General features: G+C 53.4%; 1 protein-coding gene and 1 long non-coding RNA gene across 4 annotated transcripts; both read left to right on the top strand.

Moving 5' to 3' along the window:
* The first annotated feature begins 4,810 nt into the window (after window positions 1-4,810).
* On the top strand, window positions 4,811-13,687 carry LOC143836713 (uncharacterized). Its single transcript, XR_013230677.1, has 4 exons — window positions 4,811-4,906; window positions 12,032-12,105; window positions 13,047-13,123; window positions 13,583-13,687. It is a non-coding gene; the product is annotated as an uncharacterized LOC143836713 (long non-coding RNA).
* Window positions 13,688-15,286: 1,599 nt separating this feature from the next.
* Window positions 15,287-20,641, top strand: LOC143836715 (uncharacterized). Of its 3 annotated transcripts, XM_077336259.1 has the most exons (9): window positions 15,287-15,360; window positions 15,668-15,800; window positions 16,086-16,165; window positions 16,511-16,669; window positions 16,779-16,875; window positions 17,125-17,243; window positions 17,414-18,915; window positions 19,679-19,810; window positions 19,938-20,641. In XM_077336259.1, the coding sequence occupies exons 1-6, from the start codon at window positions 15,346-15,348 to the stop codon at window positions 17,130-17,132; spliced, it is 492 nt and encodes a 163-aa protein (XP_077192374.1). In that variant the 5' UTR covers window positions 15,287-15,345; the 3' UTR covers window positions 17,133-17,243; window positions 17,414-18,915; window positions 19,679-19,810; window positions 19,938-20,641. The 3 variants fall into 3 exon arrangements, with proteins under 3 accessions (XP_077192374.1, XP_077192372.1, XP_077192373.1); XM_077336257.1 differs by having other exon boundaries at window positions 16,779-17,243; XM_077336258.1 differs by lacking the exon at window positions 19,679-19,810 and having other exon boundaries at window positions 16,779-17,243.
* The last annotated feature ends 398 nt before the right edge of the window (window positions 20,642-21,039 follow it).

The following is a 21,039-nucleotide window of genomic DNA, read 5'->3' as shown; positions in this document are numbered from 1 at the left end:
GCAGGCAAAGCAAAAAAGAAAAAGAACATATTGCCACCCACCCTTTGGGTGTGGTTCTCTGCCAGTTCCCCATTCACCTAACCATCTGAAAATTCATTTTACAGTCCTCCAGTTTACCTATCAGAACGTCATAGGGAACCTTGTCAAAAGCCTTACAGAGATCCAGGTAAACAACATCCACTGAGCTTCCACAATCCACGAAGGAAACCAGGTTGGTCTGGCTTCCCAGGATCAACAAATTGTTCTCCAGATGATTGCTCCCTTTAAAATCTCCTCCATTTTCTTCCCTTCAATTAAGGTCAGATTCGCTGCCCTATAGTTTTCTGGGTCATCTCTCCTTTCTTTTTTGAAGATTAAGATAACATTCACTCTCCTCCAGTCTTCTGGCACCTCTCCAGTCCTCCAAGAGGTCCTAAAGTGAAGGACAAGGATTCCACAAGCTCTTCAGAACGTACTTTGAGCACTCTCGGGTGCAGACCATCCGGCCCAGGGGATGTGAACTCATCCAGTGCAGCCAGGTGGCTCTCAACAACCCCTCTGTCCACGTCAACCTGCCACCTTGCCTACTACCATCCCTAGATGGATCCATATTCTTCTTTGAAAACGCAGAGGCAAAACTGGTACTGAGCCTTTCTGCTTTCTCTCTGTCCTCCGTCAAAGTCTCTCCATCTTCACCCAGCAGTGGGCCTATTGCCTCATTTGCCTTAATGTTTGCTCCTCACATCTCTGAGAAAAGTTTTTCTTGTCGTAGTGGGCTTCCCTGGCCATTCTATGATTCTATGTCTCCAAGTTTATTAAAGTCTGCCCTACGAAAGGCTAACAGACACGTCTGACTACAAACTTCCTTGCCCCCCCCCCATCTTACAAGAAATTCTAGGAGAACATGGTCACCCTCCCCAGGGTCCCCACTAGCAGGACGTCCCCACGAGCCCCCATCACCCGGGGGGGGCATTCCAGGCGAGCCTCTGCCTCTGCCTCTGGGAGACATCCGGGACGAAGAGAACAACCCTCCGGCCCTCGCCGTTCCCGTCCTGCCTAACCTGCAGCCGGAGAGAGAGCGGGGAGGCTAATGCAGATGTAGACATGCTCCTGGTTGGACCAAGGCAGACATAAATTCCAGACATTTAAAGGCACAGGGACAGGGGATCTGCTTGGGGGGGGGGATGTGGGTTATGGCTGGGGCGGACAGTGACTCCTGCTTCCTTGTTCCTTTCTCTCTCTCCACAGACAGAGCTACCAGACAGAACTGGCTTCCCTGCAGTACTGCCTCCGTGCCCGCTCCTCTGCCCATCACAGGTGCCCCCTCTTCCGGTACTTATAGTGGGGCCAGGCAGCCTTCTGCATTCTTTATGCCCTCCTCACTTTGGGGACCAGAGGAATTCTGGCGGATCTCCGCACCACGAGAAAGAGACCAATCCTAGAATGATGTTCGCCAGGAGAGTTGCTGGGAGGTAGGCTGGCCGGGTAAAGATGTGTCTGGAGGGTTGCTAAAGGAGCCTCGGGTACTCTGCACATGTAAACATCATGCTTATCCCTGTTTAAATGCAGCGAGGACCCCCCCCCCCAAAAAAAGAATTTTCCCATTTTAGAGTGATGGGTCGCAATTGTAGCTTGGGACCACATGAAGCTTCCTGGCATCAGGTCACCTTTGAAACCTCCCCCCCCCCTCCCCCCAGTCATCTCAGGTTAGGTCGCAACTCTAGATAGGGCCTTCTCAGCTGTGGCCCCAGAGTGGTGCAACTCTCTCCGTAGGCCCCTTCTGTCCCTGTCTTCCACCAGCAGGTGAAGACTCTGTTGTGTAGACTCGCATTCCTCTCTGAGACCTCTCCTTTGTGTTTGAATTGTTAGTTTTGTGCTTTGATGTACCTGTTTTAGTTTGGCTTTTGTTTGGGGTCTTGATACTTTGGTTTTAATTGTCACCAGAAAGGCAGGATATAAATTTCTCAAACAAGAAAAATGAAGAAGTAAGGTTTTACTTTTACTGGAGGGAGGTGAGTAGCGGGGTCCCTCAGGGCTCGGGGCTCGGTCCGGTACTTTTTAACATATTTATTAATGATCTAGATGAGGGGGTGGAGGGACTACTCATCAGGTTTGCAGATGACACCAAATTGGGAGGACTGGCAAATACTCCGGAAGATAGAGACAGAGTTCAACGAGATCTGAACACAATGGAAAAATGGGCAAATGAGAAAAAAGATGCAATTTAATAAAGATAAGTGTAAAGGTCTGCATCTGGGTCAGAAAAATGAAAAGCATGCCTATTGGATGGGGGATAACACTGTGTGTGAACAAGACCTTGGGGTACTTGTGGATTGTAAACTAAACATGAGCAGGCAGTGTGATGCAGCAGTAAAAAAGGCGAATGCCATTTTGGGCTGTATCAACAGGGGCATCACATCAAAATCACAAGATGTCATAGTCCCATTGTATACGGCACTGGTCAGACCACACCTGGAGTACTGTGTGCAGTTCTGGAGGCCTCACTTCAAGAAGGACGTAGATAAAATTGAAAGGGTACAGAGGAGAGCGACGAAGATGATCTGGGACCAAGGGACCAAGCCCTATGAAGATAGGTTGAGGGACTTGGGAATGTTCAGCCTGGAGAAAAGGAGGTTGAGAGGGGACATGATAGCCCTCTTTAAGTATTTGAAGGGTTGTCACTTGGAGGAGGGCAGGATGCTGTTCCCATTGGCTGCAAAGGACATGCAGTAAGGGGTTTAAACTACAAGTACAACAATATAGGCTAGATATCACAGTCAGAGTAGTTCAGCAGTGGAATAGGCTGCCTAAGGAGGTGGTGAGATACACACTTTTCTTGGATGCTTTAGGATGCTTTGGGCTGATCCTGCGTTGAGTGGGGGGTTGGACTAGATAGCCTGTATGGCCCCTTCCAACTCTGTGATCCTGTGATTCTAACCTGTCACTGCAACATCCTTGTCACCCCTAAATTGAACCCCAGAGGTCATGCCACCTCACCATCATTCTGGCCTCGCACTCTACATATGCTCAGAGAAACACCCTGATCTCCAACTATCTGATGGAATGAGAGCGAAACAGATAATTTTGATTGATGCAGGACAGGAGGTTCATTCAAATGAGCCCTGTGAAAAACCAGCCACATTACGGCTGGTGTATTTAAAAAAATCTTACGCCTTATTCCCCTGGCTGCTGTGGGCTGGGTTCTGCTCCTCCCTGAAACTTTCCTGTGTCTCCACAAGGCCAGGCCAGGGTGGGCCAGGAGGGGGTGTGTGGAGTCGAAACATGATACCTGTCTGATCCCCTACCTGGCTGGGAGGCGACATCCCGGATGCCACGGCAGCACTGCAAACCTCTTCCGTAGTAGTTTGCATTGCTCAGTGCCACATAGGGTTGCCAGGTAGGGGCGAGGGGGGGGGTAGGGTTGCCAGATCCTAGCTGGGAAACAACTAGAGATTTAGGGATGGATAGGGACCTCAGTGGGGTCTAAGGCCGCAGAATCCACCCTCCAAAGTAGCCATTTTCTCCAGGGAAACTAATTCCTGAATCTAAAGTTAAGCTGTAATTCCCCGTCCCCGTCCCACCTGCAGGCTGGCATCCCTAGTGCCACAGGAACAGCGCGGTGACAGGCTCAGGGTCGACTGAGGAGGGGGTGTCAGCCGGCTAGGGTTGGGCCCTTCGGCACCCGAAGTGGCCCTTCGCTCCCGCCGCATCCAGCGCCAAAGCACCCAACCCTCTGCTGGACAGTTTGCTGCAATAGGCACCGCTTCCCTGCTGGGGAGTGCAGTTCCCCCTGGACAGAATGCACAGCATTCTGGGGCTTCCATGCACTGGGGTGCCCAGTCTCCCTCCCCACAATGCTCATCTGCTGCCCGCTGGCTGCAGGCAGCCATTCTCCCCTCCAAGTCCAAGGAGACCTTTCCTTTGAAAATGGCAATTGACACATCAGGGTAACAGGATATCAAAACGTCAGTTCCTGGTTTTTAAAGCACTCTGCCCAGATGATTCTGGGAGGAAAGACCACTCCAGGGCCCAGGGAAATCCACCCCATGGAAGCCCCGTCGCCATTCTGCTGGACTGGGAGCTGGAGCTGCAATGGAGAATAGCTTAGAAATGCTCCCATGTGGAGGACAACCCCCCTCCCCATCCTTTCAGGCAGGGCAAGGAGAGCAGACTGCAAAAGCTGCCTTGATTCAAGTCTACTAGCCCCATAAAACAGCTTGGGATTGACAGCACAGGTGACACGTGGAGTTTGTGTCTTCTTTGTGGAGCTTGCACTGAAATATTTTGGGCATCGTTTCAGTTTGGACCGAGGAGGAGTCCTTCTGGCAGATCCTGTTGCTGTCACTGTAGCAGGACTGAGATGGCTAAAGGACATGGCGTTCATCACCCATGTCCTTTGGATGCGTTTGGATGCTCACTGGGTGCGTTCTTTGTTCTCTCCTTCAGGAAAGGCTGAAGTATTTCCTCCAGAGCAACTTAGTGGAGACGTTCCAGAGGTGGAAACTGCCCGGCAGTCTTTGTGAGTTGGCAGATGCAGACACACCCGGGTTCCGCTGCAGGATCCGGGAAACCGCAGAGCCCTTCCGGCAAACGAATCCAGCTGATTGTACTTTCATGCCAAATTAAAATGTTTTGCTCTCCATGTGGCCATTTATCCTTCAAACGTAGTGTTGCAAGAACTGTTCTCGGAACACTGTCTGTTTCACACGGAGGTTTTTCTGAGCCTGAGAATCGTAGCGTTGGAAGGGACCTCCAGGGCCTTGTGCTCCTTACGGTAGCTGCTATCTGGCGGCGTCCTCTGTGCCTTCATTTTTTTTAGGAAAGATTGATGTCAACAGGCCTTTGGAAGTCACATGAACAGAATATTACCCGAAGAGGTTTCTAAATTAATGGAGGAAACCAGCTTTTAAAGGAGACGCAGTGACAGGTGGGTAACTGGAATCTGTTTTCACTGATTTTTCTCTCTCAATACAACCAGTCAGCTGTTAAACTGGCAAGATTCTTCACTGAGGGGAAATAAAGAGAAATAACATAAACCACATGCAGATCTGGAAAGAACAGGCTTTCTTGGGAGGTGGTGGATTCTCCATCTTTGGAGATTTTTAAACAGAGGCTGGAGAGCCATCTGACAGAGAGGCTGATTCTATGAAGGTTCAAGGGGGTGGCAGGTTAAGGTGGGTGAGCAATAGGGTTGTGAGCGTCCTGCACTGTGCAGGGGTTGGACTAGATGTCCCATGAGGTCCCTTCCAACTCTATGATTCTATGATTCTAAGCAAGGGAGGAAAGGGGAGGCAGTATTTTTGGATAAGGCAATATCTACCAAAGTAGATGAGGACTAGTCCGTGAAGACAGCAGCAAAATGACTACCATTTCAGAGGAAGAGAAGGCAGGCCCACCCTCAAGTGAGTGTGTGAGGAGAGCTGAAGATGACGGGGGGAGGTGGTACAGGAGGGAGGGACTTTACAGAAATTAAATTTGTGTACTGTATTGGCTATTGTGGGAAGGTAGAGCTACAGCAAGTGGGGGGTGAAAAATTTGTGTAAGGGAGATGGTTGGAGCAGGACAGGATTGTGGGAAAGCCAGAGGTGGGGAGCTCGCCCGCACTGGCAGTCTTTAAGCAAAGGCTGGATTTTATGTGGCTTACAGCGGGCTTGATTTCTAGTATAATATAATATAGAGCCAGTTTGGTGTAGTGGTTAGGAGTGCAGACTTCTAATTTGGCATGCCGGGTTCGATTCTGCGCTGCCACATATGGAACCAGCTGGGTGACCTTGGGCTCGCCACGGCACTGATAGAGCTGTTCTGACCGAGCAGTAATATCAGAGCTCTCTCAGCCTCACCCACCCCACAGGGTGTCTGTTGTGGGGAGAGGAAAGGGAAGGCGACTGTAAGCTGCTCTGAGCCTCCTTCAGGTAGGGAAAAGCGGCATATAAGAACCGACTCTTCTTCTTCTTCTTCTTCTAGTATAGAATCTGTATATGCAGCGGGAGGGCCTGGGCAGCGGCGACCCTGCAGGGGGGTTATTAGCGGGCAGTCCTTGTCAGGAGGGAAGGGCAATGGTTCACTGGTGGGAAAGGAACAGGGCGGCCACGTCTTTCCCTGCAGTGAACCATCTGGGGACGGAGCGTGGGCTGAGAGTCCGGGGCGGGCCAATTGGCCAGGAGGGAGGCCCAAGTGACACTCGGAGGGCTCCTGATTGGCCCTCTCCGAGTTTTTATCCCGGACAGGTCCCGCCCTAACTCCTCCCCAACAGCCCTTACTGAATTACTTAGTCCGCGGGGCACCGCGCTGCAGGTGGGGTTTAAAGACATGTGGCGGGTCTGCATGGGTTGGAGCGTGTTGGCAGGGAGTCCGGTGTGTGATCAGATTCCCTGGGGTTCGGGACCTCGCTAAGAGGTGGCATGTAAACCAGCGCGGCTTACCTGGCTCGGAAACCAGGGGCTCGTTTTGCCAGGTGGCCTGGGGACAGCTGAACGAGGTGGACGTACGTTTGCTCCCCCACTTAGGTCGCTTCCCCTGGGGCGAACTTTTTATTATTACTATTACTATTACTATTACTATTACTATTACCATCATCATCATCATCATCATCATCATTTCCTGCCACTCCCTACTGGCTTCTGGCAGGTAACAGTAGTCTTACAATACCCCATTAAAACCCCCACTAATAGACTATAAATATACCCAACACGGCAGAAAATGCCACTCTCCCCTACCCAGTCAACGGCATTAGGGGATGGAGGCTAATACTGTATACTTCAGACCCCAGGGGGGTGGCAATGTTGTTCCTCACCAGTCCTAGCCTCAACCAGGGACCTGGCGGAAGAGCTCCGTTCTATAGGCCCTGCGGAACGCCGACGGATCCCGCAGGGCCCGTAGCTCACCCGGGAGCTCATTCCACCAGGTAGGGGCCAGGACAGAGAAAGTCCTGGCCCTGGTTGAGGCTAGGCGCGCTTCTCTGGGGCCGGGAACGAACAATAGATTTCCCCCCGCAGAGCGTAAGGCGAAAGGCGGTCCCTCAGATATGTGGGTCCCAACCCGCGTAAAGCCTCGAAGGTTAGAACCAAAACCTTGAACCGGATCCGGACAGCAATTGGCAACCAATGCAGCTGCCTCTGCACAAGCTGGATGTGGGCCCTCCAAGGTGTGCCAGTGAGGACCCTCGCAGCTGCATTTTGCACTAGCTGAAGTTTCCGGGTCCGCGGCCCTTTCCACCACCTGTCCCAGGAACCTTAAATGCGATACTGGGCTTCAGTTGGCAGGGTCCCGCGGGTCCAACGTTGTTTTTTTCAAGAGAGGGTGAAATGCTAGCGAGGCTTGGCCATGCTTAGCGTCAAAGATACTCAGATATTCTGGCAGCCAGGCAAAGGACCTTGGGTGGCGATTTGCCATTGTCTGCCTCCCTGTCATGATACTCCAATGTATGTTGTAGGGACTCGCACCCAGATCCTTGGAGGTTTCACATCCAAATACTAGCCAAGGTTGGCCATGCTTCGCTTCTAAGATACTCAGATTGTGTGACAGCCAGGCAAGGGGCCACGTCGTGGCAGGTCCCAAAGAGAGGTGGATGCTGCTGCTGTCAGCTCAGGCCTAAGGCTCCACGGCCACCGCAGCCAAGTCATGATGAATTGTCTTGATCGTGGATCTCCAGAAGGGGCTCCTGGGCCTTTCGCTGTAGGGGCCTACTCCGTCAGGGGATCGAAGGTCTTGAGGGAGGGGGCTTTCTGGGACTGGTTGGCCGCCCCTCCCCTCCCTCCCTCTCTCCCTCCCTCCCACAGCTTTCCAGAAATCAGGGTGCATAAAGTTTGACAGTACTGCTGTGGTTGCCAAGGGACCCACAACAGCCACAGAATCCAGTGGGCTTCCTTAAATAAGAAAAAAAAAATGTGTTTCTTCGTTCCCCTCCCCTTCAATCATATTTGGTTCTGGAAAGAGAGGACGTTGTCATAGAAAACTTTAGAAGAAAAAGAAGAAGAGTTGGTTCTTATATGCCGCTGTTCCCTACCCGAAGGAGGCTCAACGCGGCTTACAGTCGCCTTCCCTTTCCTCTCCCCACAACAGACACCCTGTGGGGTGGGTGAGGCTGAGAGAGCTCTGATATTACTGAAGAAGAAGAAGAGTTGGTTCTTATATGCCGCTGTTCCCTACCCGAAGGAGGCTCAAAGCGGCTTACAGTCGCCTTCCCTTTCCTCTCCCCACAACAGACACCCTGTGGGGTGGGTGAGGCTGAGAGAGCTCTGATATTACTGAAGAAGAAGAAGAGTTGGTTCTTATATGCCGCTGTTCCCTACCCGAAGGAGGCTCAAAGCGGCTTACAGTCGCCTTCCCTTTCCTCTCCCCACAACAGACACCCTGTGGGGTGGGTGAGGCTGAGAGAGCTCTGATATTACTGAAGAAGAAGAAGAGTTGGTTCTTATATGCCGCTGTTCCCTACCCGAAGGAGGCTCAAAGCGGCTTACAGTCGCCTTCCCTTTCCTCTCCCCACAACAGACACCCTGTGGGGTGGGTGAGGCTGAGAGAGCTCTGATATTACTGAAGAAGAAGAAGAGTTGGTTCTTATATGCCGCTGTTCCCTATGTTCCCTGTGGGGTGGGTGAGGCTGAGAGAGCTCTGATATTACTGCTCGGTCAGAACAGCTCTATCAGTGCCGTGGCGAGCCCAAGGTCACCCAGCTGGTTCCATATGTGGGAGCGCAGAATCGAACCTGGCATGCCAGATTAGAAGTCCGCACTCCTAACCACTACACCAAACTGGCTCTCTGTAGTGCCCTGTTTTGACTCATAAGGACTTCCCAACCATCTTAAGGTTCCCCTCCTTCTGGAGAACATCAACAGAGAAATATCTGAAACTGTGGCCAGGTTTTTGCAAGGTGCCATCAAACAGCGTCCGGACTGTTATTCAGGACAATATTCTTGCATATTTATCAATTCCTGGAAGGGCTTTGTTTATTTACTGTGTCTTTTTCTTACTATTTTTGCTTTTCTGTCTCTGTATTCCACTTCCAACTGTAACACAGATTTTATATGCCAAGAAATGACTTGTATCTGGGACTATGGGTTCTGGTCTTGCTCTGGACGGTAACTTTTTTTGCGCACAGAATTGGCCATGCCCATGTAACATTTTTTGCGCTGTTCTGAAAACATGGTTCAGCGGCTTTAAAAACATGAGCTTTTCAACAGCAGACAATGTTTTCATTCATCCACCCTTCTTCCCTGACACCTCTCCCCTTATGCTCCTGCTCATTTTCAAACTTGGGGCCCCGCACTGCAGGTGGGGTTTAAAGATATGTCCTTGTGAACTACAAATGGGTTTGAGGGGTTTGATTGGCTGGTTTGGCAGAGAGTTCTCATGTGGCTGTGTTTGGTTGCTGTGAGACAGTTTATTAATGCAACAAGATCAACATGTGCTTATATATGCCCACAGTTATAATGGTCAGTTCTTAGTTTGACGAAGAGTGCTTGCACTCGAAAGCTCACGCCTTGAATACATCTTTGTTGGTCTTAAAGGTGCCACTGGACTCTGATTTTGTTGTCCCCCCCTGGGAGTGACTCATCCAATGCTGGAGTGGGAGGGAAGGCCAGGAAACAGCCCCCTGGGCCACTGTGACCCGAGGGACGGGTGGGGAAGGGGCATCCTTTGTGACATCACCCCCTGCTGGTGCCCTGGGCTGCCCCACCCGGGGGAGCCTTTGTGGGTTGTTGAAGGAGCGTTGGAGTTGGAGTTGAAAGAGATTGGTGGAGAAAAGTCGTGTTTTGTTGGTTTATTGGTTTATTTCTTTTTGATTTCACTTTATCCATTTATTTAACTAAATTGTTTTATTTATTTTATTTCACTTATTTATTTATTTTAATTATTTTATTTTATTAATTCATTTATTTATTCTTTTTGATTCATTTATATTATTCGTTTTTTATTTATTTAATTTTACCTTTATATTTATTTGTATATATCTGTATATATCTGTATATATTTGTATATTTCTTTATATATATATATATATATATTTGTATATATTTGTATATATTTATTTATTTGTATATTTATTTGTATATTGATTTATTTGTACATTTGTATATATTATTTGTATATATTTTTAAGACCATGGCTGAAAAACATCTAAAAATGTAAGTGGGGCACCTGTATTCTTTTCCTATGCAATTTTTATCTCACGATCTCCCAAGCGATCCTGGTTGGGAAGCGGGACGGGTTGCTCTTAGAATCATAGAATCCTAGAATCATAGAGTTGGAAGGGGCCATACAGGCCATCTAGTCCAACCCCTTGCTCAACGCAGGATCAGCCCTAAGCATCCTAAAGCATCCAAGAAAAGTGTGTATCCAACCTTTGCTTGAAGACTGCCAGTGAGGGGGAGCTCACCACCTCCTTAGGCAGCCTATTTCACTGCTGAACTACTCTGACTGTGAAAAATCTTTTCCTGATATCTAGCCTATATCGTTGTACTTGAAGTTTAAACCCATTACTGCGTGTCCTCTCCTCTGCAGCCAACAGAAACAGCATCCTGCCCTCCTCCAAGTGACAACCTTTCAAATACTTAAAGAGGGCTATCATGTCCCCTCTCAACCTCCTTTTCTCCAGGCTGAACATTCCCAAGTCCTTCAACCTATCTTCATAGTGTTTGGTCCCTTGGCCCCAGATCATCTTCGTCGCTCTCCTCTGTACCCTTTCAATTATATCTATGTCCTTCTTGAAGTGAGGCCTCCAGAACTGCACACAGTACTCCAGGTGTGGTCTGACCAGTGCCGTATACAATGGGAATATGATATCTTGTGATTTTGATGTGATGCCCCTGTTGATACAGCCCAAAATGGCATTCGCCTTTTTTACCGCTGCATCACACTGCCTGCTCATGTTTAGTTTACAATCCACAAGTACCCCAACGTCTCGTTCACACACAGTGTTACCTAGAAGCGTATCCCCCATCCAGTAGGCATGCTTTGCATTTTTTTGACCCAGATTCCGAACTTTACACTTATCTTTATTAAATTGCATCTTGTTCTCATTTCCCCATTTTTCCATTGTGTTCAGATCTCGTTGAACTCCTTGGATCACGAAATTGCCCTCCAGGTGTTTGCAGATCACTCCCTTTAATATCTGCTCCATTATCTTCCCCACAACAGAGGTCAGACTCACTGGTCTGTAGTTTCCCGGGTCATCCTTCCTCCCTTTTTTGAAGATCGGAATAACGTTTGCTCTCTTCCAGTCCTCCGGGACATCTCCAGTCCTTAAAGAGGTCCCGAAGATGATGGACAAGGGCTGTGCAAGTTCTCTGGAAAGTTCTTTGAGCACTCTCGGGTGTATTTCATCCGGACCAGGGGATTTGAACTCATCCAGTGCAGCTAAATGCCTCTCGACAACCTCTCTATCCATGTTAACCTGCCACCCAGACACTGTCCTTTGGCTACGGCCATCTCTAGATGTGCCTAAACACTTTGACCTGTGGGAAAAAACAGATGTAAAATAGGCACTAAGCCTTTCTGCTTTCTCTGCATCTTCTGTTAGAGATTGTCCATCCGCACCCAACAGTGGGCCTATTGCCTCCTTTACTTTACGTTTGCTCCTCACATAACTGAAAAATCTTTTCTTGTTACAATGGGCTTCCCTGGCCAATTTAAGCTCACTCTCAGCTTTGGCCTTTCTGATGATTGATCTACAGTGCCTAGTAACCTGTAGGCACTGGTTAGTATCTGCCTAGTAACCTGTAGACACCTCATCTTCTCCAAGCGACGAGGCTGTCCGAACGCTCAGCTCCGTGTCAGGGGAGGGAAAGGGTGTGTCAGGTCTTCTCCGGTCCCTCCACCCTCGCAGGCAAGAGGGGCCAAGAGCCCCCCACCGGGTGCCCAGGGGACAGCGCAGAGGAGATTCTCTCCAGACCTCCGATGCCCTCAGAGTCACGATGCGGAGACGGAGGGACCTGCCCTCATCCCAGAGAGACTCCCTCAAGTGTTCTTTCCTATCAGGGCGGGTGGTTAGGTGGGACTGCAGACACAGGGTGCCGCCAGGCCAGTGACTCCCCTTCTCTTCCCTCCCTTCTAGCCTCCAGCGCTTAAGGGCCCTCTTCAAACGGGCCAAAGTCGCCCCCCGGGCCGGAGGAGAGGTGCAGCCTGCAGGTGAGGAGTGGAACGGAGGGCAGGGAGGGGGGCGGAAGGGGCAGAGCTGTTGAGGACAGTGACACCCCCGGGGCTCAGGCCCCCCGTGGCTCCCAGCACAAGGAGTGCTTTTGGAAACAGGCCGACAGGGCTTGGAAATCTCGTGGCACCTTCAAGAACGACCCCATTGATTAGGGTACGTTGTCGGTGTGTCATGGCCCCTTTCGCCAGTCGGATCTGTGATGACAGACGACAACGGGGCATTGGTGGAGGGCTCCTGTGGGGAGGAGAAAAGGGTAGCCCTAATGGACCCCATTCTTTCGAAGAAGGGGGGAAAGGGACACGAGGTGGAGAAGGTGTGTGGGGGGGGAGTCTCCTCCTAGAGTGACAGAATTTGCCGATTTTCCCACTGGAGTCGGAGGGAGGCCCGGAGACGAAACGGCTCCCCTGATGGTTTCTGTGAAGGTGCCCGACAGCAGTGCCCACGGTAGGGGCCCTGAAGAATTGTGCCTGAAGGCCAAATCGGGCTCCCCCCACACAGGAGGTCTCCACAGTCCGGGCTGAGCTGTGTGGCCCTCAGAGCCCCTTGGGGGTGCTGGGGGGACACCGAGGGGGGCTGCCACGGACTACAGGCAGAGAAGTCGATGGGGGGAGGCTCTCTCTCCTGCTGTGGATGGAGCCCCACCCTCAAACCGGGGAGCCACTGGACCTGTTGCTGAAGCGATGATCCAGAGGACCCCTGAGGGGCGAGAGGGAAGGAAGCCCCCCCCCCAGGGCAGGATTGGACCCAGCCCAGAACGTGTTCCCTCTGCCGACCTCTGGGTGGGGATCAGCCCGCAGGGGCCCGGATGCGGACTCTTCGCCCCTGGGAGCCAGCTGGGAAGGGCTCTGAGGGAAGCCCCCATGGAAGGCGCAAGGAAAGCGGGATCTCTCCGCGTCTTAACCGGGCCCTTCCTCCCCAGCTGCCGCTGCCTGCAGGAGGCGCCCCAAGAGGGGATCGGCGGAATGCATCGCCCACTTCCTGGCCGTCAAGGATACGGTAAGCCCCAGGAGGCACCAGGAGAAGCGCAGTGTCCGTTCCCTTGCGAGGCTCTTCCCCTTCCGTTCCCCTTCCTCTCGGATTTCGCTGGCTCCAGTAGCAGAGGGATGGCAGTCTCAGGAGCAAGGGGGGCCCGGCACACGGATCCCGCACTGACTTGCAGCCGCCCCCGAGAGGGGTGCTTGCAGAAAAGGGACCGGGGTCCCCATCCTCCCAGGCCCCACAGCTGTCCCACGAGCACCTCTTGGAGGGACAGGACCCTCTACCCTGCCTCCTCCTGCAAAGGAGGCCGTCTCCTCGGGGTCCAGCCATGTGCCCTGAGGGCCAGGGCAGCCATGGAGACTTTCAGGAGAAGCAGCGGCTCGTGTCCCACCAGATGGACTGCCCCTGACTGGGGATGCTGCTTCTCTCCTTGGCCCTCCATGGCCAGGCTCACAGCCTGCCTCTCGCCACTTGCAGGGCCCCAGACAGGACCGGGCATTCTTACAGGCGGTCCGGGGGTTCTGCCACGGCCGGGAGCGTTCTCTGCCTTCTTGCAAGCAAAGAATTGCAGAGAAAATACGAGTGAGTGAGACTCAGGACTGGGGGGGGGGGAGGAAAGGGAGTGGGGGGCAGGAGCAGACCTGCCCCAGCCCAAGGAGCTCTGATGTTTCCTTATTGAAACCTTTGTCTCCCCAAGGACATCATGCACAAGTCATTCCTTGCCCTAGAGGCGATAATGGTTGGATGTATGGAGGCTGTGGCAGAGCTGAGGTACGTTTCTTCCTGAGGGGACCTTGGTGCCAGGCCCTCGGAGGGGAGGGGAGGGAGGGGAGGGAGGGAGGGAGACCGTTCTGGGGCTGCAGGATGGTCAACAGAGCCAGCCCAAGGGAGAGACGGCAGGAGCAGGAGGCGGCGGGAGGCCATGGCTGCTTCCTGCCCGGCCTCAGGGCGATGCGGGCAGAGTGCCTGAGGGCAGCACCTGTTCTCCAGCTGGGAGCAGTGCCTCCCTCCCCGAGGCTCTCCCTGACTCTCAGGCGCTGCACTGCCCTCCTCTCCTCCACCCTCACCCTCACACTGCTCGGGGGGAAGTGGGGAGCCTCAGACGAAGCCCCGGCAGGGCTGGGGGATGGCCCTCCCTTCCAGCACGGAGTCTAATCCCGGCCCTTCTGTTCTGCCAGCAAGTTCCATCCGCCCCTGAGGACAGATCTCCGGCAGTCGATAGTAGCCTGGGCTCTGGGGATGGTCCTCGGAGGCCCCCCGATACAGGCAGACCCCGCAGGCCAGGTACCTTGAGCGACACCTGGTTTCTCAAGGGGGTGGCAGACACACCTGGCGGTCCCGTCTTCTCTGGAGGACGAGGTCCAGCTGTGGGGAGAGCTGTGTCCCTCCTCCGGAAGAGGCGAAAGACGCAGGGTCCCTCTTTGGGTCCCGAATCCAGAGGCCTCCTCCTTCCCTGGAGGATGGAGTGGTGGTCTTCAAGGCCTCCTGGCCAGCACTTTGGGGAGGGGGGGTCAGCTTTTTCATGCCAGATCGCTCTTCCCATCAGGCCCTGCAGCAGAAGGCAGAGGAGGCCCTGCGCAGGATGCTGCGGGGCCTGATCCGGGAGGATCCCTCCGCAGGCCACCTGGACACCCTGCTGGACGTAAGTAGCTGGAGAAGGTGGGAGGGAGATGGGCAAAGGGGATCCCAAGGGAGCCCAGCGGGGAGAAAGGGTCACCTCTGGCGCAACACAATCCCCCCCACCCTCCTGCCGCATGGGGGGCCCTCCCACCTGGCTGCTCTAGAACCCCATTCCTGGAATTTGGCTTTCTGTGGCGGCGGCAGAGTGGCTCCCAAGAACTCCCAAGGAGCTGCCGTCCGTGAGCCGTGGGAGCACGTCAACTGGAAGGGTCACTGGGCACCCCGGCTCCAGGCTGGGAGACGACGGGCCCCTCAGGGGGCAGGTTGGGGGCAGGCAGCTCTCCCACAGGAACAGAGCCCTTTCCAGAGCCTGGGGCCCACCCCCTCTGGGGATCTTCCTGAAGAGCAGCACAGTCCTTGGTGGGCAGATCTGCAGGGGGAGGGTGTGCTGAGGACCAAGCCCTGGTCCGAGGGTGTGGGCTGAGGGCCTGCTTCCTTCCTTCCTCTTCCTTGGTTACTTCCTTCCACAGCAACTCTTATACTGGCTCCGGGTCAGCTGGCCTGCCCCCAGAGCCCGGGCAGCTGCTCTGTTGAGGGACGTCCTCCTGGATGCCTGCAAAATGCCTGGCTTGAATGTAAGTCCTCCACCCCCAGCAGGATCTGGCCCATGGAGCCCAGCAAGAGAGGAGGGGCTGTCCCATCTCTGGGAGGGGGAAGATGAGGACTGGCCCTTGGGCCTCCAAAGTGCCCACCCTCCCTCCCTCCCTGCCTGACTCTTCCCCGAAGTTCCAGAGTGTCCACCCCTGGGACAATGTTCCTTCTCCTCTAAGGTCCCCCCAGGATCAGTGGGGAGGGTCAGGAGGGGGAAGACCCCAGTGGTTCAGGGCTCCGGGGCCGTCTCTGGATGGACAAGCGAGGCCTCTTCTTCTGCTTCCAATCTAGATCTTCAGCCAGGACACTTTCGGGCACGTGGTGGCGAAGCTGTCCGTCTCCCTGGCCGACCCGGAAGCGGAAGTCCGGGAGAAGGCCAGGGAGGTCTTTGGACAGCTGATGCAATTGCAGCAGAAGAAGCGGGGTGAGTTACGGTCCCTTTTCCGGGATAGGGCACCCCCTCCCTTCAGAGCAACGGGGTTCCTTCTGTGCAGATAAGCCTTCCCCACCACAGCCTCCAAACCTCTGTTCCGATTCCGCTGCCTTTCCTGGTGCTCTTTCCTCTTGACCCCAGCCCTCCTCCAATGCCAGAGGGGGAGACCAGCGAGGCCCAGGGGGAGGGGGAAGAGACACCCCCAGGCCAGGAGGAAGCACAGCTGTTCTGTGCAGGGCCTGTCCACTAGAGCTCTTCCCGATTTCTGCCTTTCAGGCCGGAGCCAGTTCACCTGGGAGGAGGACCCAGAACGGCCCTGGAGGGAGAGCTACGCCCACCTCATCACGGCAGCTGAGGTACGGAGGCCCGTCTGTGGTGCTGGCCAGGCATTCTTGGAAAGGCCTCACCTCTTGGGCCAGGGTCAAGGGGGGCTTTGTTTGTTCCCCGGGAGGGAGGGACACAGGAGATCCCCCTTGGGCGATACTTCTGGCCGTGGGGTGCAGAGAGACTGGGAGTCCTCCTTTCCCTTCGGCATGCTACAGCTCTGGAGCATGCCCTGATTCATTGTGGGAATCCCATTTCCTCGCAGGGGAGTTGGAGAGGGGCGAGGGAGTGAGGGAGCGCAGGAGCCAACCCCTCTGGGGAAGAGGAACCAGGGCTTCCGTTGGGAGAGGACTGACAGGGTCTCTTCCTGGTTTCAGGTGTTCGGAGGTCACCTCAGCGCGAGGCAGAGGCTCTCTCTCCAGGAGGCCGCTCTGGAGGACGCCCTGAGCCTGGACGGGCGGTGGGTGAGGGAGGGAGGCCTCTTGGTCCTCCTCTCCCTCCTGGGCCAGGCCAGGGCCCTGCTGGAGGAGGAGGAGGTGCGTAGAGGGGGAGATCACACGTAGAGGGGGGAGGCAAACGTCCCACCCTCTTGCCTGGGCTGTGAAGAGGGCAGGAATCACGGGGGGCATTTCTCCATCTCCCCAGATCGAAGACCTCCGGAGCAACCTCTCTGCCCTGCTCTATAATATGTGGCGGGGCAGAGAGGTCCCCCCCGAAATTGCGGCACTCCTGCCAAGTTCAGGTAATGTTCCTCTCCGGGGAATCAGGGGTGGGGAAGGAGCCGTGGCTTTGGGACTGCGTGAGGGGCCAGGGCTCTGGCTGCTCCACACCAAGGCCCCTCATTGGCCTCCGGGCAATGAAGGCTCCTCGGAGGAAATCCCTGGCTGCTTTTCCCCAGCTCAGAAGCAAGTCTGCCATCTCTTGCCTATTTTATGGACCAATGCAAGAGAGCTGACCCTGGGCCTGCCAGCTTTTCTTTTCTCCCCTACAGATGAGTAAAAGAACCCTGCAGGAGTGCCCTTCCTCCTCCTCCTCGTCCTCCTCCTCCTCGTCCTCCTCCCACCACCCGTTCCCATGCTGGGACTCGAGAGAGCACGGGTTACATGCCAGGTCAGTGTCATGTGCCCCCCCAGCAGACCCCCAGAGACTTTTTAGATAATCCCGTACCTCCACATGATATCCAAGATTCAGACCTCCCTCCAATGGGAGCAACCACAAGGACCTTCAGGGATTTGTCTGGATTCCAAAATGTTTCCCTGCTTTCCTTCTCTCCCATACAGATGAAAGAAGACCCTGCAGGAGTGCCCTTCGGTCATGGCCAGTCTTGCCAGAAACCCAGCCAAGTGCCCTGCACTTTCCATGCTACAAGAAGACACCCATATTTATTTATTTTTGAATTCCATTTATTTATATTTGCATCTCTATACCCCTGCTTACCGTAGTCTCGTGGTGGATTATGCCTTGCTTTCCTCTGGTCCTCGGTATGGACGAGGCCTGTGTGGTTCAACAGGGACAACCCAAGATGGTCCTGAATCAATGCCGATGGGGGTACTTTTTGGTCCAGCCTTGCCGAACGGACAACGCTCTGTATTCGAATGATCCAAAACAGGGAGGCCACATCCACATTCAGTGATTTGGCTTCAAATCGGCCATTTAAATGCAGCCATCCTGCTTTCTTGTACCGCGACTGATAAGGCCGGAGGGCAAAGAACGGACAGAATGACTGAGAAGCCAGAAAAGGATAAAGCACCGCAGTCAGAAACAGTGTTTCTCAGTGATGTGGACAACCCAGAGGAAGACACAATTGCAGAACCTCAGGAACCAGAAGGAGTTGCAGAGGGGGGTAGAGCCTCGCAACTAGAAACAGTGTTCCTCAGAGCTGTGGGCAACACAAAGCGAGCTTCCTCGCAACCAGAAACAATGTTTCTCAGTGTTGAGGACAACACAGAACAAGACACAACTGCAGATCCTCAGGAACCAGAAGGGGCTCCCGGGCCAAGTGTCAGACAATCGCCCAGAGCAAGCAAAGGAGTCCCACCACACGGATTTTCTCATGTGGTCAAGGCGGCAGCAGCAGCACCTGAGCCTTTCACATGGAGAGAGATAGAAAGGATGCCTGCCAACGAAGCAGCAAAGTGGAGAAAGCTGCAGAAGAAGAGACTGAATCTCTGATCAAGAACCAAACCTGGACACTCACAGATCTGCCTCCAGGGAAGAGGACTGTGGGAGGCAAGTGGATCTTGGTGCCGAAGGGGAAGGACAAAGGCACAGAGCCCCATTGCTTGCCAAAGGATACTCCCAGAAGGACGGAGAAGACAATGATGAAACCTTCGCACCAGTGGTGGACACACTTCAACTAGAATGCTCTTGGGCAGGGGTAGTCAAACTGCGGCCCTCCAGATTTCCATGGACTACAATTCCCATGAGCCCCTGCCCATGAATGCTGGCAGGGGCTCATGGGAATCATAGTTCATGGACATCTGGTGGGCCACAGCTTGACTACCCCTGCTCTTGGGCATAGTGGCAGCAAGAAAGATGCACGTGGAGAGAAAGACAGCATTTCCTCATGAATGCTGCCCATGAATGCTGGCAGGGGCTCATGGGAATTGTAGTTCATGGACATCTGGAGGGCCACAGTTTGACTCCCTCTGCTCTGGGGCATAGCAGCAGCAAGAAAGATGCACGTGGAGCCTCTGGATGGAAAGACAGCATTTCCTCGTGGAGGAATGAAGGAAGAAGTCTACCTGGAACAACCACCTGGATTTGAAAGGCACAGAGACAGGTTAGTCCTTCTGGCTCCCCGTGGCCGTCAATCTAACAGCTGGGACACCTTTGACCTCCATCCACAAGCCACAATCGGGGGAGGGGGGGTGTTCCCTTTTTTTTTGTTTTAACCCCGAAAAACCTGTAGCAACAAATCATCGATAAATCATTGGGGCATTTGGACAGGGTTTCCAATGTTTCCTATGAAAAAATGTTTTATGAGGGAAGCCTGTATCCCGCCCACAGTACACGCCCACAGATTATCTGCCTATGTGTACCTAGGCAAACACGTGGTCGGCCTCACCCTTTGTTCTCCGAGCCTCGTAGCCACCGCACAGCTAAACGTAGCAAAGGAGAGGATTATTGTTGTGTTGCTGGCTCAGATGCTAGCAATAGCCCAGCGGGTCCGTGCCGCCGTGTCACGGATGAGGTCTACTTTTCGGGATTACAGACTACGTGTAGACAGAAGGAGGGCCATCACTAGAAGCAAATTTCTTAGGGCACGTGTGGTGGCTGGGAAACGCTGGCAAGCTCTATCAGAGGTCTGGTTCCCCAGACAGTTCTGGGTGGACGAAAGATCCACTGACTGGTGGGAAGATTTTGTGATGTCTCGCTGGGATGATGACCACTGGATTGCAAACTTCAGAATGTCAAGGGGAACTTTTTTTGAAATTATGGAAGCTCTCCATGGCCGCATGGAGAGGCAAGTAACTGGCATGCGGTGCCCTATTCCTGTGGGGAAAAGGGTGGCAGCCGCCTTGTGGTACTTGTCCACCCCATAGTACTTCCGGACAGTTGCCCAGCAATTCGGATTAGGAGTCTCCACGGTCAGCGAGATCCTGCTGGAGTTCTGCTTCGCCATGGAGGCAGAATTGTACAGCAAAGTGGTGTGCCTCGGAGACCGGCTTGGAGCGGTGGGTGCCCTTATATCCCCTTTGCCCTTTAATTTTTTTTATTTTTGACAGGTGAGCAACGAATACTCGATGCGCCCCACGTTAACTTTAATCCCTGGTGTCTATTCTTTTCTTTTTCTTTCCTCAGACGGGTTTGCCGGGCTGGCGTTCCCACCTTGTTTCGCCGCGGTTGATGGTACCCACATGCCGATCTGAGCACCTGAGGGAAGCATAAAGGAGTACGGGAACAGGAAGGACTTTTGTCCTGTTCTCCTTCAAGGAACCGTGGACTTCTCCGGACGGTTTATAGATGCCGAGGTGGGGTGGAGTGGGAGGAGGCATGATGCCCTTGTGTTCCGTGAATCGAACCTCAGGGCAACCATGGACCAAGGGGTCTTTGTCCCCGGCAATCCCACCGCCACCATTGAGGGAGTGCGTGTTCCGGCTTTGGTGCTCGGAGATGGAGCCTACCCCACACAACGCTGGCTCATGACTCCCTATAAGCGGCCAAGGACAAATGTGCAGAGCTACTACAACCTCAGGCACTCCCGCGCAAGGAATGTTGTGGAGCATGCCTTTGGCCCTCTGAAGGCTCTGTTCCATCGCTTGATGTCACGACTCCATGTGCATAGAGACAATGTGACACCATTGATCATCGCATGTGTCATCTTGAACAACATCTGCGAGGACAAGGGACATCACATCCCCTTCCCAGTGGCTGAATCAGACCCTGTAGTCCTTGAGGATGCAGCAGCCATCCCTCAAGCCAGAAAAAAAGGATCTATTCGGAGGGCTGCAAGGTTCGGGACGCTATAGCCAGTTACCTTTTCAGAAATAGGAGATGGTTTTGATTGTGACCTTTTGCCTATGTGTGCTATGTGAAATAAAGTTTAATGTTCTTTGTTCAACCTTGTCTTCAGCCACTATATTTGTGTTGTTTGACTAAGTAGCCGATTCTCTGGTCCGAAAGCACTTGAACAGACCTCACTGCCTCACTGTAGTAACACCCCTGTGAGATTGACAAACACAAGACAGAAGCACTCTACAGGCAAGGGTTGGGGAGGCGGCTAGCCAGGAAGTGTTGGCGACACCTACTCCAGTGGAGGACATAGGCACTGATTTTATTGGATGTTCCATGGAATAATTCCACTGGTGGACAGCATTGCTACATTTAAAGTTTTGGAGGCTGACTTGACTGTGGTGGCTATGAGAATCCTCTTCCCCCAAATGCTTCTATCTACTTTGGGACA

This window comes from Paroedura picta, chromosome 4 (genome assembly GCF_049243985.1).
Source record: "Paroedura picta isolate Pp20150507F chromosome 4, Ppicta_v3.0, whole genome shotgun sequence".
Lineage (NCBI taxonomy): Eukaryota > Metazoa > Chordata > Lepidosauria > Squamata > Gekkonidae > Paroedura > Paroedura picta.
This window is presented reverse-complemented; position numbering and strand designations above follow the sequence as displayed.